This window comes from Phyllostomus discolor, chromosome 1 (genome assembly GCF_004126475.2).
Source record: "Phyllostomus discolor isolate MPI-MPIP mPhyDis1 chromosome 1, mPhyDis1.pri.v3, whole genome shotgun sequence".
In the NCBI taxonomy this organism is placed as follows: domain Eukaryota; kingdom Metazoa; phylum Chordata; class Mammalia; order Chiroptera; family Phyllostomidae; genus Phyllostomus; species Phyllostomus discolor.
In genome coordinates this window covers 177,446,926-177,464,089 of record NC_040903.2, presented here as the reverse complement: position 1 = coordinate 177,464,089, position 17,164 = coordinate 177,446,926, and the positions used below count along the sequence as shown (strand labels likewise).

The 17,164-nt window shown below is 53.6% G+C and overlaps 1 protein-coding gene across 2 annotated transcripts in view; it reads right to left on the bottom strand.

The window, feature by feature from the left end:
• CORO2B (coronin 2B) overlaps positions 1-17,164 on the bottom strand; it is a 122,367-nt gene that overhangs the window by 19,596 nt on the left and 85,607 nt on the right. For both annotated transcript variants that reach the window (XM_028507693.2, XM_028507694.2), the window contains exon 3: positions 4,270-4,386. In XM_028507693.2, the coding sequence (XP_028363494.1) occupies positions 4,270-4,386 (117 nt within the window). The remainder of the gene's footprint in view (positions 1-4,269; positions 4,387-17,164) is intronic.

Below are 17,164 nucleotides of genomic sequence, written 5' to 3'. Positions count from 1 at the left end.
GGGGGGTGGGCTGGGCAGGGGAGAGCAATGGGGGAAAATTGGGACAGCTGTAATAGAACAACAATAAAATAAAATAAAATAAAATAATAAGGAAGGAAGGAAGGAAGGAAGGAAGGAAGGAAGGGAGGGAGGGAGGGAGGGAGGAAGGAACCTCTCCCTCTGTGGCTGCAGGAGGAGAAGTGCTGAGAGCAGGAGGCTTGGAAACCCATAGCGCCCTTCCCTGCCGCCTGTCAGCCGCCCTCCGGAGCTGAGAGCTGCGGCAGAAGCTATAAAAAGCACAGCCCTTCAACAATAGGTGACATCACCCAGCAGCAGAAAGAACTGGATTCTGCCAGATGCCAGAGAGTTACGGCCCCCACCCCTCCCTCCTGACAGGAGCCCTTGGGAACGGGCCTGGGGTGTGTGTTCCACTGGGTCCAGGAGGCGTGGGTTAGGCTCCTAGGGATCTTCCCACAGTCTGGGGGAGGGGGTCTTGGGGGAGGGGCACTGATCCTCAGGGACAGGCAGGATGGATTTCACTAGAGATTTTGCAAGGATGGCGGATATGGGAAAGGCACTGGTAGGCGGAGAAGGCTTGCTAGATCCCTTCAGTGTCCTCTGAATGTTTTGAGACAAGTAGAGCACAATGCAGGGGTGGGGGCAGGGTACGGGGAGGGGGCAGGCGGGGAGAGTGGGCGCACAGGCACACGACACAGGCCAGACCCGCTGTGAGCAGCTTCTCTCTGGGCCCCCTCGGGCCGCTTCCCTCCTCAGTCACAGTGTGTGCCACAGTGCCTGGCACACGGTAGGTTTGCTGACAGACCTCTTAACCCTGGTTCTAGATGTCATTTCTGGTGTGTAGTAAGTTGACCATTTGGGCTGGCGTGGGTCAAGGGAGGGTTTCTCAGAGGTCTGCCCTTGAGGCACTTGCCCCGGCAGACTGACCAGGCTCCTCCTCCACCCCGGGAGCCACAGGCCGCACTGCTTGTGCCTCGCACCCTCCCAGGACCTGGTCCAGGTGCCCCGCGTGGGCTTTGCACAGAGAGAATGCCAGGTGTAAGTACTGAGCGTTGGATGGATCTGAGCCCTCCATGGTGATGCTGAGCCTCAGTTTCCTCACGTGTAAAGCTGCAGCTGTCGGTGAGCTGCTCAGCCCGCCAGCTGGGAGTCAGGAGCCCTGGGTTATAGCCCTGCCTGGGTCACAGACTCCCTGTGTGACCTGGGGCAAGGTGCTGCCCCTGGGGCCTCAGTGTGTTTTTCTCCAGGAGGGGCTGGGCTCCAGCCTCAGGGGCCTATTGGCTCCTGGCCCAGATCCTTGGCCCTGAGGTTGGGGAGGGACAGAGGCCTGTGGGACAAAGAAGCTGCTTCTGGGGCAGCTGGGCTGGCCACCAGAGCAAGAGCTTAGCTCCTCTCTGGCCTGGAGACTTAATCTCCTCTCTGGGTCAGAGCTGGGGTCAGGCCCTCCCTCCCTGTGCCCCCAAACCCGGTGCCTTTTCTCTTTACTCCCTCCCCTGGGGGGTCCCCTTCCCTCTGTGGAGCCACATTCCAGTACTTGTCCAGCTGGCTTGGACCCCCCTCCTCCACAAAGCCAGTCCTGACCCTTCAGCCCCACTAATTCCCTGCCCCTGCTCCCTGCCCCCTCACCGCCTCCCAGAGCATGCGGTGACTCCCACACACAGCACGCCCGGTGTCCCGGCTTATGCTCACAGGCAAAGTGCTTCAAAGTGCAGCTGTGCTCCCTGGCATCCCAGGCCTTCTCCCTCTGCTCCCAGCCCCCCTTCGTGTCCCTGTCCCACCTACTCCCCTCCCTGGCCACCTGCCCAGCACTCCAGCCACACCAGATACCTCCACTTTCCACACACACACTCTTCTATGGTCTGAATGTTCACGTTGCCCCCAAACTCAAATGTTAAAATCCTAATCTCCAAAGGTGATGGAAGCAGGAGGTGAGGCCTTTGCAGGGTGACTAGGTCACGAGGGTGGGGCCCTCCCGAGTGGGATTCGAGCCTTATGAAAGAGACTCTAGAGAGCTCCGTGGCCCCGTCCACAGTGTGAGGACACAGGAAGCACCTGACCACGCTGGCACCCCGACCTCTGACTTCCCAGCCCCCGGAACCCAGAGCAATACGTATCTGCTGTCTCTAGGCCAGCCAGTCTGTTGCATGCAGTCACACTGGCCCAGGCCGACCAAGGCACACTCCCTCCAGGCCTGTGCCTTTGCCTTCTCCCGGGGCATCCTTCCACCCTTCCCCTGCCATCCAAGTCCTGCTTCCCCAGGGTCCAGCTCTCTCTCCCCCACTCTGTCCTGCCTGCACCTTGGTCAAAATTAATTGTCCTCTCCTGCCTGGGCAGGGTGGCCCTGTCTGACCTCCAGTGGCTGCGGCGGCTTCATTCTGCCCCCCGCTGGCGGAGTTTCCAGAGCAGGGCTGAGACCAGCACAGACTTCCTTTCGTCCTCATAGCAACTGACAGAGGGATGTGCCGTTGTTATCACTAATACAAAGAGGAGCAGAACTGAGGCTCAGGGAGGCAAGCAGTGTGCCCTGGGTCACCCAGCTGGTGAATGGTGAAGCTGAGATTCGATCCCAGGTCTGTCGGATTTCAAGGCCACGCTTGCTCTGAGGCCCAGCATCCAGGACCATGGTGGGCACACTATGGGAGGGAGCATTTGGCTCGTGTGGCCAGGGCTGGGGCTTGTGCTCTTCTTGAACACATGGCACAGATGTCTGGTTCCTTAGCTGGGGTCCTGGAGCAGGTAGTATCTGATTCTCAGGTGAAGTGAGGTGCTGAGCGAGAACAGGGCAGGGCCATCACCACCCTCGCCCTGACTCAGGCAGAAGTTCTCACCTGAGGTGGAGCCAGGATGGCCGGTGACCCGGAGAGCCCTGGTCCAGCCTGTTCCTCCCCATAGCAAGCCGGACCCTGCTCTTCTCTTTCCCAGCTGCCTCCCGCCCCTGAGAGGCAGGAGCCACCCGGAGGGGCCTGAGGCTTCCCACAGGACTCTGGATTCACGCCATGCTGAGACTTCGAAGAGCAGGAAGGGCTGGGGCCCACAAGCCCTCCTTAGCTTCCTAGTGTGTGACCTGCCCCCAACCCTCAGTTTGGGGGTGGCAGTGCCTGGCTCACAGGGTGGCCATGGGGGCTAGCTGTGTGTCAGTGTCCAGCCCAGACCTGGTGGAGGAGCCCAGGACAAGGCAGCCCCGAGCTTCAGGGGATTTGCTCCCTGGTGGATGGTGGGAGTCGCTGAACACCTTGGCAGCCCCGACAGGGCCGCTGCAGTTGCTGGCACCCCTTGGCCTCCCTGTGCCCGGAAGAGGAGGATGGGCAGCATCGCCAGCTACGCTCTCTCCCGGTGAGCCCGGCCTTACCTGCACTCACCACTGACCTCTCCAGCCCCCACCAGCTCCAGCTGCCTCCTTCCCCGCCCAGGAAGCAACCGGCGACCTCCTTCTTCCTGGGCTTCCAGACCCGTCCTGGGCTCCATCGCCTCATGTCTGTCCTCTGGCCTGCTGTGCTCTGGCCGCAGGTCACTGTTCCCATTCAGTTGAACAAAGTAACTGAACCTAACGGCCCCACGTCACCACCAATTCTTGATCCTCTGCTCATGTGGGCCCTGTTCTTGCTGCTGCCACTCTCAGGGATCCTCTTGGGTTGACGCAGGGCTTTGACCTTCTGGAGCTGGTCAAACCCATTCCAGCCTCTCAGCCCCCTCCCCACTACTCCCCTGTAATAGGCACTGTGCCTGTTGGGCTCCCCACCCCAACTTTATTAACCAGTGGAGACTATGTCTAGTCTCTTTCTTTGGGTAACCGATTAGCTGGGCTGTATTCATTCACTCACACACTTATCTCTCCATTCACCCGTCTGTCTACCCTTCCACCCCCATCCAATCATCCTTCCTGCTCCAGGGGACGAAGCCAGACGGCGCATTCGCCCTGCCCAGCCCGCCAAAGGAGGGCTCTTTTCCGCGCACGCTCCTCCATTGCCTTCCCCGTCCCCTTCCTCCTCGTCCATATTCTCCCTCCGGCACTTCTCCTCTTCAAACCACACGTACGTGCTGAATCACATATTCAGTCTTTGTGTTCTGATTTCCCACCTATAAAAGAACACCTCCAAACAAAAGCGCTCTAATGGCACAAGATCTGTCAATCAGTCCTTTTCCTAACTCCCCATCCTGGGTCAGACGAAGGGCAAAGAAGGGAGAGGGAGGGGGTGTTTACGGAGGAAGGCCTCGCAGAAGCAGGGAGGCGTCCCAGCGGCCCACCCTCCTCGGGACACCCCTGCTGCTCACCGACGTGTCCTCCGAGCACGAGGCAATGATGTTGTCAATGAAGGGGTTCCACTTGATGTCCAGCACGTTCCCTTGGTGACCGCAGACCTTGGGGTAGTTGGGTTCAATCCTGCCTGTCTGCCAGGAAGAGAGAGAGAAGGGCATGAGTTTGATGGCCTTGGGCCGGCCCCAAAAGGAGAGCCTTTATTCTGAGCATCTAAAATGTCCCATTGGTCTTGGAGTTCCTGCATCGGGCTGGGCCAAGGTGCTCTGTGTGCTCCCCAGCACTGTACGGTGATAGGGGCGGGGTGGGGGGCACACTGCTGGTCCACATGACACCTTCGTGCAAATTGGCAAAAGGGGCCTCTTCTTCAAGTGAAAACGTTTGAAGTTAAGATGTTGCTGTCTGCCTGAATGACCAAAGGCGGCTGCCCTGGCAGAGCGTGCACCCAGAAATGGGGTATACACACTCTCCCCATTCCCACACTCCCTGCTGCACCCAGCAGAGGTGCTGCATCAGGCCTGGATCAGGAGCAGACCCTTCCTGTGGCTCCAGGAGTCCGTGCAGAGGCCCAAGCCTCAGCGTCCACCTGAACACTGTCATATACGTAAATTATCCTGCCTGCAATGCGAACAGTGCTGCCCCCAGATATGGCAGGCTTGTTCAGTGTACACCTCCAACACCTGTACACAGGGCTCAGTGGTTAAAATCATAGTCTTGGAGTCACACAGGCCTGAGTTTGAATCACAGCTCTGCCACCTTTCAGCGATATGGCCTGGGGAAAGTCAATGAATTTCTCTTAGCCTTGCTTTCTTCATTTCTGAAATGTGGATAGCAATACCTACCTCTTAGCATTGTTGTAAAGATTAAATGAGCTAATGTGCCTAGCAAAGTGTTGAATGTGGAAAATATCATCATAAAGATTGCTCGGTATATGGTAGTAGTTATTATTACTGTACAGGTTAGAAGACACCTCCTCCAGGAAGTCTTCCCTGATCTTTCTTAATGGATTAAGAGTTCCTCCTCTGTGCACTCACAGTGTTCTGGGTTTCTCTCCATTATAACATCATTGCACCGAATTGCAGTCTGTTTCTATTGTGAGCAACAGAGGACAGGGACGATGTCTTCCTTGTCTCTGAATCTCCAGCTCTTAACAAGCCTGGCACATAGCAGGTGCTCAGTACGTGACCCAAAAGACATCCTGTGAGGGAGTAGAGTCCACAAAAGATGGAACAAGGGATGTGGGGGTGGAGGATACAGGAAGGGTAGGTCCATGCTTAGTGGCTGTAAAGGTGGCAGGGAAGGGAAGGAAAACTATAGGCAGAAACTGTGTTTCCACCTTTTTAACACTAGCTTTTGCGGGGTTTGGAAGACATGGAGAAGGTTTTTTAATCACCACCCATCTGCTAACAGTGGTAGGGTGGTCAGAGGCACCTCAGGCAGGTCATACCTCACCCTCCTTCAGGTGCCCGGGCTGGAAAATGAGGAAGAGGACCCGTTTCTGCCAAGGCCCTGCCATGTGCCCTCTGCTTCACCAGGACCTCGGACCCTGCTGTCCCCACCCCACCCCCACTTCCTGCCTGCACCTCTGTCGGCTCAATTCCAGATCCGTTAGTTTTTATTTATTTATTTTGCTGTGACCCAGCAATGACAGAATGGGTAGAGAAAAAAGAGCCCTAGGAGGAGATGGCAGCGGGACGGCGGGTGGGGAAGGAGGCAGAGAGAGAGAGAGGAAAAGAGCCCCAGGGGTTGCACTCCAGAAAGCTTTACTGATGCTGGACGTGGCGGGGGGGTGGGGTGGGGGGGGTGGGATTAGAGAATGGAGGAAAAGGATTTGGGGACAGTGGGAATCAGCTAAGAATGGGATCCCCTCTGACATTACACGAGGGATGCAATTCAAATTGGAACATCTTTCCAATTACTTTCAGACTGTTGAACAATGTTTCTTCAGGTGAGACTTTGAGCAGAGACAGAGCCACACGTGGCCCTGGGATTTACTAGGGTTGCACCTTATTATCTTCTTTAACTCTTATGACATCCCTATGCATTCAGCACGAGGACATCAAGGCCCAGAAAGGTTAAGCAACAAACCCAAGATTACCCAGCTGGAGTGAAATGTGGACTCCCACCTAGGGGAGATCCTCAAGGCTGAGCTTTTTGAACCCCACTGCTCATGGTCAGCCAGCTCCCCTCCTCCAGCTCTGACGTCCCTGGGCAGATGGGCCCTGCACTGTCTGCGTCTACAGCTCACTCACTCTCTGACAGAGCCATTTCTGACATCGGATCCCAGAGGCTGCATTGGAATGATCCCTGAGCAAAGCTGTTTGCATTAAGCTTTTGGCACCCAGCCCAGGTCAGGCAAATTTGAGGGGCACTGCGTCAGTCAATAGGTGGCCATCAGCTAACAGCAGCTCTGGCCAGCAGCCTGTGGGTGAGGCACTAGAGGAACCAGTGAAGCAACATCCCTGGAACCTATTCAGACCGGGGAGAGGTCAGAGCCCTCCGTTGGGAAGGGAGTAAGTCTTCTGAAAACAGAATAATCCTGATGTAGTGTGCATGTCTGGGTGGACCTCTCTTTGTACAATGGCTGCATCCCCCAGTGGGGCGGGTAATTATAACCATCACGACTTAATCCATTGTTGTGTACGGGAACGGCCCCTAGAGTTTTGCAGTAAACAACCTGTGTGGCTCTGCGTGGCAGCCCTGAAGGGAAGGCTTTCAACCTGGCAGCTCCTGTTTTCCTGTCTTATATAATAGGATTTCATGTAACATTTTGTTAGAAAAGCAAATTATATTGCTAAGAAGAAAAGTTTGAAAACCAGTGTTCTACAGAGAAATCAAGCAAGTTAAAAGTAAAATGATTAATTCCAGGAGAAAAAGTTGCATAAGAAAGCTAATGCAATCATAATGCATGGTGATTTGTACAATATTGACACAGTTATAATAATGAAAATCCCAAATATTTACTTAAACAAGAGTTGTGCTTTACTATGCTATGAAGACAGAGGCAGGGGAGTGTGTATGTGTGTGAGTGTGTGTGTGTGTTAAGAGGAGAGACAGAGCTGGAAGAGTGCCAGATCCACATCTTCCATAATAGGGAGTCAATAGATAATGTCTAAGATTAAAAAAATGAAGACGTGGCTGTAAAAGCAGGTAATTAAGAAATATGGGGATAAGTGCAAAAAGAAAAACAGCTAAAAGCAACAAAAGCAGCCACCCTTAGGCAGTGGGAGATGAGGAGCGAGGTGAAGTGGGACGGGGTGGGGGGCAGAGGCCGTGGGGTGCTGGGAGATGCTCGACCACCGGCTCCCCAGTAGGAAAGAGGCCCTGGTCTGTAGCACGTGCCCACTGGAGTGGTGTAAATAGTTCCCCTGCAGCTAATTCCAACCTGTGGGGTGAGGACGCCTAAAGCAGAGTTGGAAGAGACCCACAGTAGCACGTGTTATATCGTATTTCTGCCTTATAGATACAGTCGTCCTAAGCAGTACTTGCTTCTAATACACCCTCATCCTCCCGTCTATTTTAAATCAGCTCTAGACTACTTACTTAATACCTAGTACAACGTGAATGCCATGGAAATAGTTGTTACACTGCATTGTTTAGGGAATAAAGACAAGAAAAAGTCTGCACATGTTCCGTACAGATGCAACCACCACAGGCCTAACTACACAGTTCATGTTGGCGACAACGTAATGGTGGTTGGTTGCATCTGTGGATGCAGATCCCCCTCCTACCAGAGGCCGAGTGCATGATAGATGTAAATAATTTCAAGAGCACAAACTGTAGTAAAATAATTAGAATGTAATCACTTTAATATGAAGTACCTGTTTTTAATGTAACTTATTTAATTGAAAGTTTGCATAATTTAATTTTTAATAATGGCTGTATTTAACAACCATCTTGCAAAACTCCTAAAATTTTAACAACACACTCTCACAAGCCAATGCAAGCAGACTCCAGCGCATCCCTTGCAGTGCTTTGGGCCTTGCCATCCTGTTAGACTTTGTGAACCCTGTGTAATTGTTACTTTGCGAGATGGAAAAATTAAAGAGCAAACAAGTAAAATGCATGTACCAGGTGTTCTAAAGGAAGCTTAGTTTGATTTTTTTAAAAATGTGATAAAAAAAAAGATGGAGAAAAATGTGAACAATTCTCTCCCAGAACCTTCCCCTCTCAAATGCCTCTGTGTGCTGCTCCGGTGTGTGTGGTGGTGTGACTACAGACCAAATTGGATCTGATTCTTAACTGCTGCACAATGCTACCTTCTCACACTCGTACACGTACCACTGGTCGCACCGCCACTAGTGGCTATCGTTACTTTATTATATTAACATAGTCAAATTTAATCCTCCTAGCCCCACCTTACTGCTGAGAAAAGAGAGGTTTAACGAGTGGAGTCAAGGTTTTTCAACGTTTCATGACCTAGAATCGCTGTTTAGATGGTCAGCTCACAGAACTGTCCCAGTGGGAGGGTTCTCAGGGGTCCTGGGTCTCATCTGCCACCTGGTCCTCGAACCTCAGAGCTTCAGCCTCAGCAGAACCGGGGTGGAGTCTTTGCTGCAGGAGTGGGGTGGGGAACCCCATTGTGTGGCGTCTTTGATCACCAGGGGGCTCTTCACACACTGCTGGTGGGCTACATCCTAATGGCCTCATGGGACAAATCCCCCCACCCCAAACAAAAAGGGCAAATCCAGTCCCTCTTCCTTGGAACTGACCTTCAAGGTCAACTGTTGGGTGGCAGCTGTTGCATCTCAGGGAGGAGTCCAGTGCTAGGGGTCAGGTTGAATTTCAAATGCACCCTACCTGCCAAAGACAGAGCTGGCAGGGGCAGGACACACCTCTCTACAGGGTGGGCGGTGACCTGTAACCTGCCGCAGGTCTATTGGACAGATTCTCAGAGACTTTTAAAAGGTTTGTAGGCTTTGGCCAATGATTCCACTTTGGGGATTTATCCCAGAGAAATCAACAGAGAAACACACTGAGACATCCGCCGCGGTATTATTTATAATAGGGAACAATTTCTAAAGTGCCCAACAATGCGGCATCACCAAAATGAGTCACAGCACACCAACATTGCAAGTGCATTTAAAGTCATTATTTTCACAGAACATGTAACGACATAGGCCTTGCTCAAGATCACTGTGTAGTGAAACTGTCAGGTCAAGTTTACATGTAAAACGATGTCTACCTATTAAAAACACACACAGTTAAGAAGACACATCAAACTGTTAGTCATGGCAATCCCTGCTCGGTGAGTATTTGTGCTTTTCAATTTCTCCACAATGAACATTTAAAGCTTTTATTAGCAAGGCAGATGTCATTTAACACATACCCCACCCAGCTTTGACTGAAAAATACTCTTCTCTGGTTTTGGTCAAATAGGTTTTGAAGAAATGAGGCGTAGGCTGGAGCCTACCAGATCTCCATGTTTTGGGAGCTTTTGTGGAGCGTTAATGTGTTTGCTCACAGAGGCTTCTCTTCTCCCTTGTTACCACAAGAACGGTTTGGGCGGGGAGAGAAGATCCTTTAAATTGAATACAATTATATAACTAATTGAAAGTGGGTCTCAGCTTGTGTGTGTGTGCATCGTGAGAGCGTGTGGGGTGTGTGTGCGGGGACAGCCAAGGCCAGGCCCCCCTTGGGAAGGTCGCTGAGGCGGCTCGCCCTGCAGGCTGCCCAGGGGAGCGGTGGGTGCTGTGGGCCTCAATTCAGGCTTTATCTGAACCCAGTGAACTGACTGAAGATGAGATATTTTCAAAACAACCTGCATTGCAGCTTCAGCTTTCTAGAATCTTGCATCTCTGCAAAGCTGAATTTTGTACACAGAAGCAAAATGTTTTCTTACCTGGGGAATCAGCTTAGCAAGGCAGAAAGAACAGGCTCTGAACAGGAGGTAGGGTTTCTAGACACAGTTCCACACCCACCTCACTAGCTGAATGACCTTGAATATGACCCTGGCCTCTCTGGGCTTCCCAGAGTCCCAGACCTTGGGCTAATGCCCTTTTTGCTTGATGGATGCCCTTCATACTGTATGAAGCAAGGCACCCCCACAACCAGGGGCCTTGCTTCTGCTGTATCAGGGCAAAACAGAGGTCCACACCAAGTCTGTTGACAGAAAGATGCAGGATGGCAGTGCTAATAATAACAATGAAAAACAGAATCATTGTAATAACAGACAATTAGACAAGCACTTATAAAGAGGCCTTATACTAAGCAATTTATATACATCGTTTTATTTAATTCTTGTAACAACCTCACATAACTTCACAAAACCCTTTTAACCCTCCTGTAGCAACCCTTTCTCTGGATGAGAAAACTGAGTTCTGGGACAGGACTTGCTCAAGCTGACACCGCTGGGAATTAAGGAGCTGCAATTCGCACTCGGTGCGTCTGGCTCTGAGGCACCTCAGTGACGCTGCCTCCCATTTCAGAGTGTGGGTGAGACACTTGGTAAGTTAGTGGGGAAGGAGGGGTTCTAAGAAGGGGCTGGCTGGCAACTCTGTGTGCCCCTTAAACTTGCTCGTGGAGACTCTCCCTCCCCTCCTCCTTTCTCACGCAGGCTCGTCCCTCCCCCTAGTGGTTCCCAAACTTTGCTACATTTTGGAATTACCTGGGAAGTTTAAAAAGTCCCAGTGCCCCACTGCTTCCTGGCCATTAGGCTAAGATCAAACGTAAAAAATCCCAGTGCCCAGGCTGTACCCTGTATCAATTTCATCACAAGGTCTGGGAGTGGGAGCCAGGCATCAGTATTTTTTAAAGATCTGCCAGTGATTCCAATGGGCAGCAAAGCTGGGGAACCACTACCTACCCCAGAGGCTCCCTGTTCTGCTGGGGCCTCAGGGACGCACCTGCAACACTCACACATTCTAAGACGGGCTCAGCGGCTGCCTGCCTCACTGTTGCCCAGTGTGGGTGCGGAGGTGAGAATTCAAAGAACATCACTGCATGCTTCACGCAGACTTGTTTGCGGAAACCGCAGAGAAAGCACAGAGGAAGATGACAGTCACATCAGGAGGACACAGGGTAATGGATAATGCCAAACCCAGGAGATGGGTGACCTAATGGTGGGACCCCAAGCTGCCAGGTGGCAGATGATTTTGGACAGGCCCTGCTGGTCATCGAGTTCCCTCCTCCATGAGCCACCCCATGCGCCCAGACCCCCTTCTCAGAGTGCTCACAGTCTTCTCTGCTTTCTCTCCTCTGGGTGGAAGCTGGCATTAAATGAGAGCGAGCCACTACAAAATAGGAACCACAGTCCTTCCCCCGACCCTGGGGCAAAGGTCAGGCCTTCTGTGTCCCAGCCTCTGGGGTCTGAAGGAGGTCTTGCCCCCTTCTTGAAGCACTTGCACTTACATGGTCTTAATTCATAATTGCCCAGGGAAGGTGCGACTCCATACCTGAGGAAACTTGCCCCTGGCCACCCGACCTGGCAATAACTGCCAAAGGGAGCTTGTGCAGGTTCCGAGCTCTGGGCACCCCTGGGGCCTTCTCAGCAGGGGTGACGGGGTGTCTCATGTTCCTAAATATTGTGTGTCCTCCATCCAAAGGATGGGTGCTCCCACCCTGCTGTGCCCAATTTGCTAGTGATTGTCCCCAACACACATGCAGACACGTGCATGCGCACGCAGTCCCACACAAGCTCCTCTCCACGGCCACTTCCGCCCAGGCCTCGGACTCTGCTCTTTCATTCCCTGCATCTGAAACAGAACATGCTGGCCGCACGTCCTACACTTCAGGGCCATCTTCTCTTCAGCCAGCTAATCTAATAAGCAAAAGCCTTCTAAGGGGGCGCTGGGGGTAAGGGGTCAGCCCATTTCTACTTGCAGGTCGAAAGTGTGCATGTCGGCAGGCCTTTCAGAGTCGGCTATTTCACCCAGAGCTGGACCCTCCTGGGTTTCCTGCCTGCCAGCAGTCTGCTGGGAGATCTACTTTGTGGGGAGATCTGTATGTACCCTAGAGCTCGCAGGACTGTCCTGGGGATTTCTGAAGTGGGTCCGCCACTTTGTCCCTGCCTCCAGTGTCTGCCCTCGTCGGCTCTCTTTGATCCACGCCACACACCTGCCTAATTTGCTGGAGCACAGCCCTGCTGCAGTGTGCTCTTGCTCCGGAGTTTCCGGTGGCTCCCCACTGCTAGATGTTAAAGCCAGACTCCTTATGTAGAAACAGGGCTGTGGTGGCCCCAGCTTGACCCTGCTTTGACACCACCCCATACCCAACTGCCTGCGTCACGGGGAGGGCTACGCACACACCTCCACACCCTGCCTCCGACGCTCCCGCCACCTGGACGATGCCACCTTTGGTTCCCAGTCCGTCCTTGCCACCAGGCTGTGTGCCCAGGTAGACAGTGACCTTGACCAATGCGTCTCCAGGGCCCATGACCGGGCTTGGCCAATCAGACCTTCCCACCCCGAAAGGGCCAGGACTGATTTAACTTCCTGCTCTTCGCCCTCCGGAGCTGCTTAGTGCTCACGTGTGTCCCAAGCCCGGCTCTCTACCACCCCAGCGCCCTGCATCTGTCCACTCGGGAGTGTCAAGGGTGACTCCTGTTGCTAGCAACCAGGAATCCTGCCTGAGCCGGCTCCCTTGCCCCTGTCTCGTCAGACCCAGCTTACCTGTGTGGCCTTTGAGAGGTCACTGTTCTCAGACTGTCAAGAGACAGACCCAATTTCCAATGTTAGGTTTCAGGTCCCAGTAAAATACCGCAATCTCCTTACATCCCAATATTTTCATGATGACACTTTTTTTTTCAGACTGCTTCTCACATCTGGAAGAATCACAGAACTTCTTTGCCAGCTCGTGTATGTCCTATCCTTTGTTTTCGGAAAACATGGTCCCCAAATCAAGTGCTCACACTGGCCCATGGAAGCCTCACTTCCCTCGTCTCCACTTTCCCTGCGACGCCCACCCTCAGAAGGACCTGCTCCCTGGGGCTTGGGCACACCGCGCCCACCCTTCAGGGGATGCCCTGACTCCTGCTCCGGCCGAGACGCTCCCTCTGACTCCTCTGCCTTGTGATCGCCTGTCCCCTCCACTTTCCCAAGCCTTTCTCCCCGGGGCCCACTCTCTGCGGTGATACTGGCTATCGCTCAGGGAGGGCCTCCCATGTGTCAGACCTGAAACCCAGTGGCATTTCAGTTATTTACCACAATCACCTTTTGAAGTATTTATCATCACATCCATTTTACAGAAAGCTCAGTGAAGTTAATTAGTACAGCGGCCACGCCAGGACTCGAGCCTCTGTCTTATTTCTGAAGGAGAATGTCAGCTACGTGGTGGGTGGAGCCGGTCTTGCTCCACACTGTAACCCCAGGGTCTGGAACGATGGGAGCTCTCACTAAATCTGTGTTGAATCGACGATGCCGTGAACTGTGGACCTAACCGGGCTCCTCTGCATAGTTACAAGGTTGTGCATTGCACAATTCAAAAGGCTTACCAGCCAGTCACCTGGTGTTCGGCCTCCTTTGCTGCCCTGGACCTACCCACGACACTGCCCTGGCTCCCAATTTAGCACGGCCTCCTGTTGTTTGCTTTATTTTGTGAGTGTTGGTTACTTTCCCCAAGAGATTATTAGCACTTTCATCTGAACTGAGATAATCATGGAGGGTCCCTAGGAGGGTGTGGGACACAAGTGAATCCAAAGAAGCATGAGACATGCTTCTTAGACCCTCTGGCCCCAAACACAATGCCAGTCTATATTCAGATCAAATGATTCCCCAGCCACATGCTGCCAGCTGTGCAGATGCTGCTTTTGTCAGCAGTGGGAGTGGATTGGAGAGCGCCATCCACGCTCTTCCTGGCTGAGCCATTTGTCTGCCTGGCCTCTGGGACCATCCACTGAGAGACCCAGCACTTGCCAGGAGCACGCAGCCTCAGCGTGGCCCACGGGTGCCATCTTCCTTGCCTGGACACCACTGAGGCGGAGCCCTGGGCCGTCCCTGCCCACACCGACACTGTGGAATCTGTGGGCATGGCAGGAGACCTCTGGCTCACACCCTCCGCCTCGCTCTAGCAAGGGCCTCTAAGAGGTCAAAGAAAGGGCCGCACCACCTCCAAGGTAAAGCCTTGGGACCTTGGTGGCTTTGAAGACACCCTTTAAATGGAGAGCGGGCAGTCCAATACTTAGGTGCCCACTTTGTCCCAAGCCTTCCCCCTGCTGCGTCCAGTGAGGTTGGGTGGTCCTGCGCTGGGTGGTGGAGAAGGGACTGGTGGCACTCCAAGTTCCTAGGAACCAGGTGTAGTTTGGCTCTCCCTGCGCCAGTGAGTGATGAACAAGCTTCTTCCTCCTGGGGCTGCAGCTCCCTCATGAGACACGATAAACATAAGCTCCCCCAGCACAGTGCCTAGCACCAAATAATCACTCAACAAATATTATTGATCACCTGCAGAATGAGGGGTTTTGTCACCCCTCTGCCTTTGTGCTCTGCATGCCCCCTCTCTGTGCTATGTTCAGGGTCTCGTGGCTCTGTCTGTGCCACCTGACGGTGAGCGCTCTGAGGGTGGGCACCCATCTTACCTGTCCTTGTGCGGCCCCCCCGCCCCCGAACACACGTGCTCAGAAGTGCCGGCTGAGCAGTGAGACATCGGGGCCTTGTGGCGCTGAGGGTTTCGGTCAGAAACTGAGCCGCCCCTCATCCACTCATCAAACACTGAGCAGAGCCCCCTGGGTTTTACGCTGGCCACCTAGAGATGAAACCCCTCCTTTGAATGTGGGCTCGTGACAATCTGCCTATTTGGGTCACTACTGTACCCCCAACACCCGGCACAATACCAGGCACCCAGCGGACTCTCCGCAAACATTTACTGGATGGATACACGGGTGGAAAGCAGGTGACCCATCCAGAGGGCCAGAGCAGCGGTGGCTCCCACTGTCACACACAACCTGGCCGCCAGGAGGGGACCACACCCCTCTCATGCCTGTCACCTGGCTTCTAGTCAGATCCATTAGCTTTCCAGTCACCTGGGGCCATTCTAGTTCTCAAACAATACAGGGGACACGAGGCAGGCCCAGCCAGTGCTGAGTGCGACAGCGGGGGGGGGGGGGGGGGGGGGGGGGGGGGGGGGGTGCGGCTGGGCGTACAGGCCCTGACGTCAGGAGCTCCCTGCGGGAGGCAGTGCGGGCAGCTCTTCTGAGCCTGCTCTGGCCTCCCCACCTGCCGATCGATCGCTGGGACACTGTCAGCGGTCACTGGGACACTGTCAGCGGCTGATGCCCTCTCCATTGTTGCCCATGGCCCTGTGGCCACCTTCTGTGGGCTCTGTGTGAGGAGGGTGGAGAGGGCTCCCGTCTGCACAAAAAGTGGGGCTTTCTGGTCCCCCAGAGCCCACACTCTGTACTGTGGAGCCTCTTAGAGCTCTGGGCCACCCTGCCTGACTCCTCCCAACACACAGTCACCGAGGCCTGGGGTGAGAATGGCTATTTCTTTTCTCCCCATGGAGGCCGTGTGTTCTTCTCCCAGATAACCTTTGCCTCTCCACGCAAACCCTCAAAGCCCACTGGGCCACAGTTTAGCCACCCCTCCCTGCCTGGCCTTACCTAGAAGAGCCACCTCTTGGCTGCCCAAGGAAATTCACTAGAAAGGGGCCTTTGCTCTTCAGCCACACCTGATAAGGGGAGGTCTCAGTGCCACCACCTGCTGTGTAGCACTGAGTCACCCTGTCCCAGTCTGGGCCTCACTTAAACCATCTGTACAGTGGGGTTTGTGCTGGGCCACTGCTGTGGTTCTGAATTTTCCGACTGAGGGACCCTGCTCAGGCTCACTGGGGTGAGCAGTGAGCAGTGTTCAATTGGACGTGAGGGAAGACGTGCAGGGCGGGCCGGGGAGCAAGCAGGGGCGGGACACTGACAGATGGCCCAGAGGACCGTAAGCCCTACAGTGCCACTAAACACACAGATCTTGGGCCAGCTCCAAATCTACTGAATTGTTTCTGGGTACAAGCATTTTAAGTGTGCTCCCCCAGGGGTTCCGAGGTGCCCAGACCAGCAGGCATCTGGGAGCCCGTGCTGCAGCCCCAGTCCCAGCTCAGGAGTCTTGTGGACTCAGGTTTAAGTTCTGCCTCTGTGGCTTTTTGGAAATCATCGCTGCACCCCGCAGGGGCACAGAGACAGTGTGTGGAGATATCTGGCACTCGGTGGGCTCAGTGAGTGGCAGTTATCCTTGCTGTTACAGCAGCCCCTCGCCCTCTGTCATCTCAGTGCTGACAGTTGAGGACAAAGACCTTCAGTAGATTGGTCCTAGGAAGTCCAAGGCCAGGGTGGGCCAGAGGGAGGTACTACATGAATTCAGGGCCCTCCCTTAGAGTGCCAGCTCATAATGGCTCCCAGACTATGGCCCTCACCCACAGATGCCAAGGCTCATAGCCATGTCAGCCACCCCCCAGCGCCACACATACAGCAAACCGATTGGATCAGAATGAACATCTATTTCAAATGTGAGGCAATTATATTCCCTGACCACATGGTCTAAAGTTGCATCTACCTTCCACTGCCCACCCCTTCCCTAATTTATTTCTCTTCCTGGCATTACTTGCCTTCTATTATTCCAATGATTTACCTAATTTTATCTCCCTCTCTAGAATGTAGGCCCCATAAAGTCCAGACTTTTGTCTCCTCTGTTCTCTCCTGGGTCCCCAGTGCTTCCAACAGTGCCCGGCACATAGTAGGTGCTCAGTAAAAATCAGTTAAGTGAATGAATTCTCCCCCAGGGAATGTGATAATGGCTGACATTCACTGATCGCCCACCATGTGTTAGCGCTTTCTAAGCACTTTAAATATGCATCACTTGCTGTTACCTCCATTTTACAGAGGACTCGTCTAAGGTCACATGGGGGAGAGGCAGAGTTCAAAGCCATCCTGCAGGAGCTGGGTGTGTTATGTGTGTGTATTGTATTATTCTATTACTGACATTGGTTTTATAG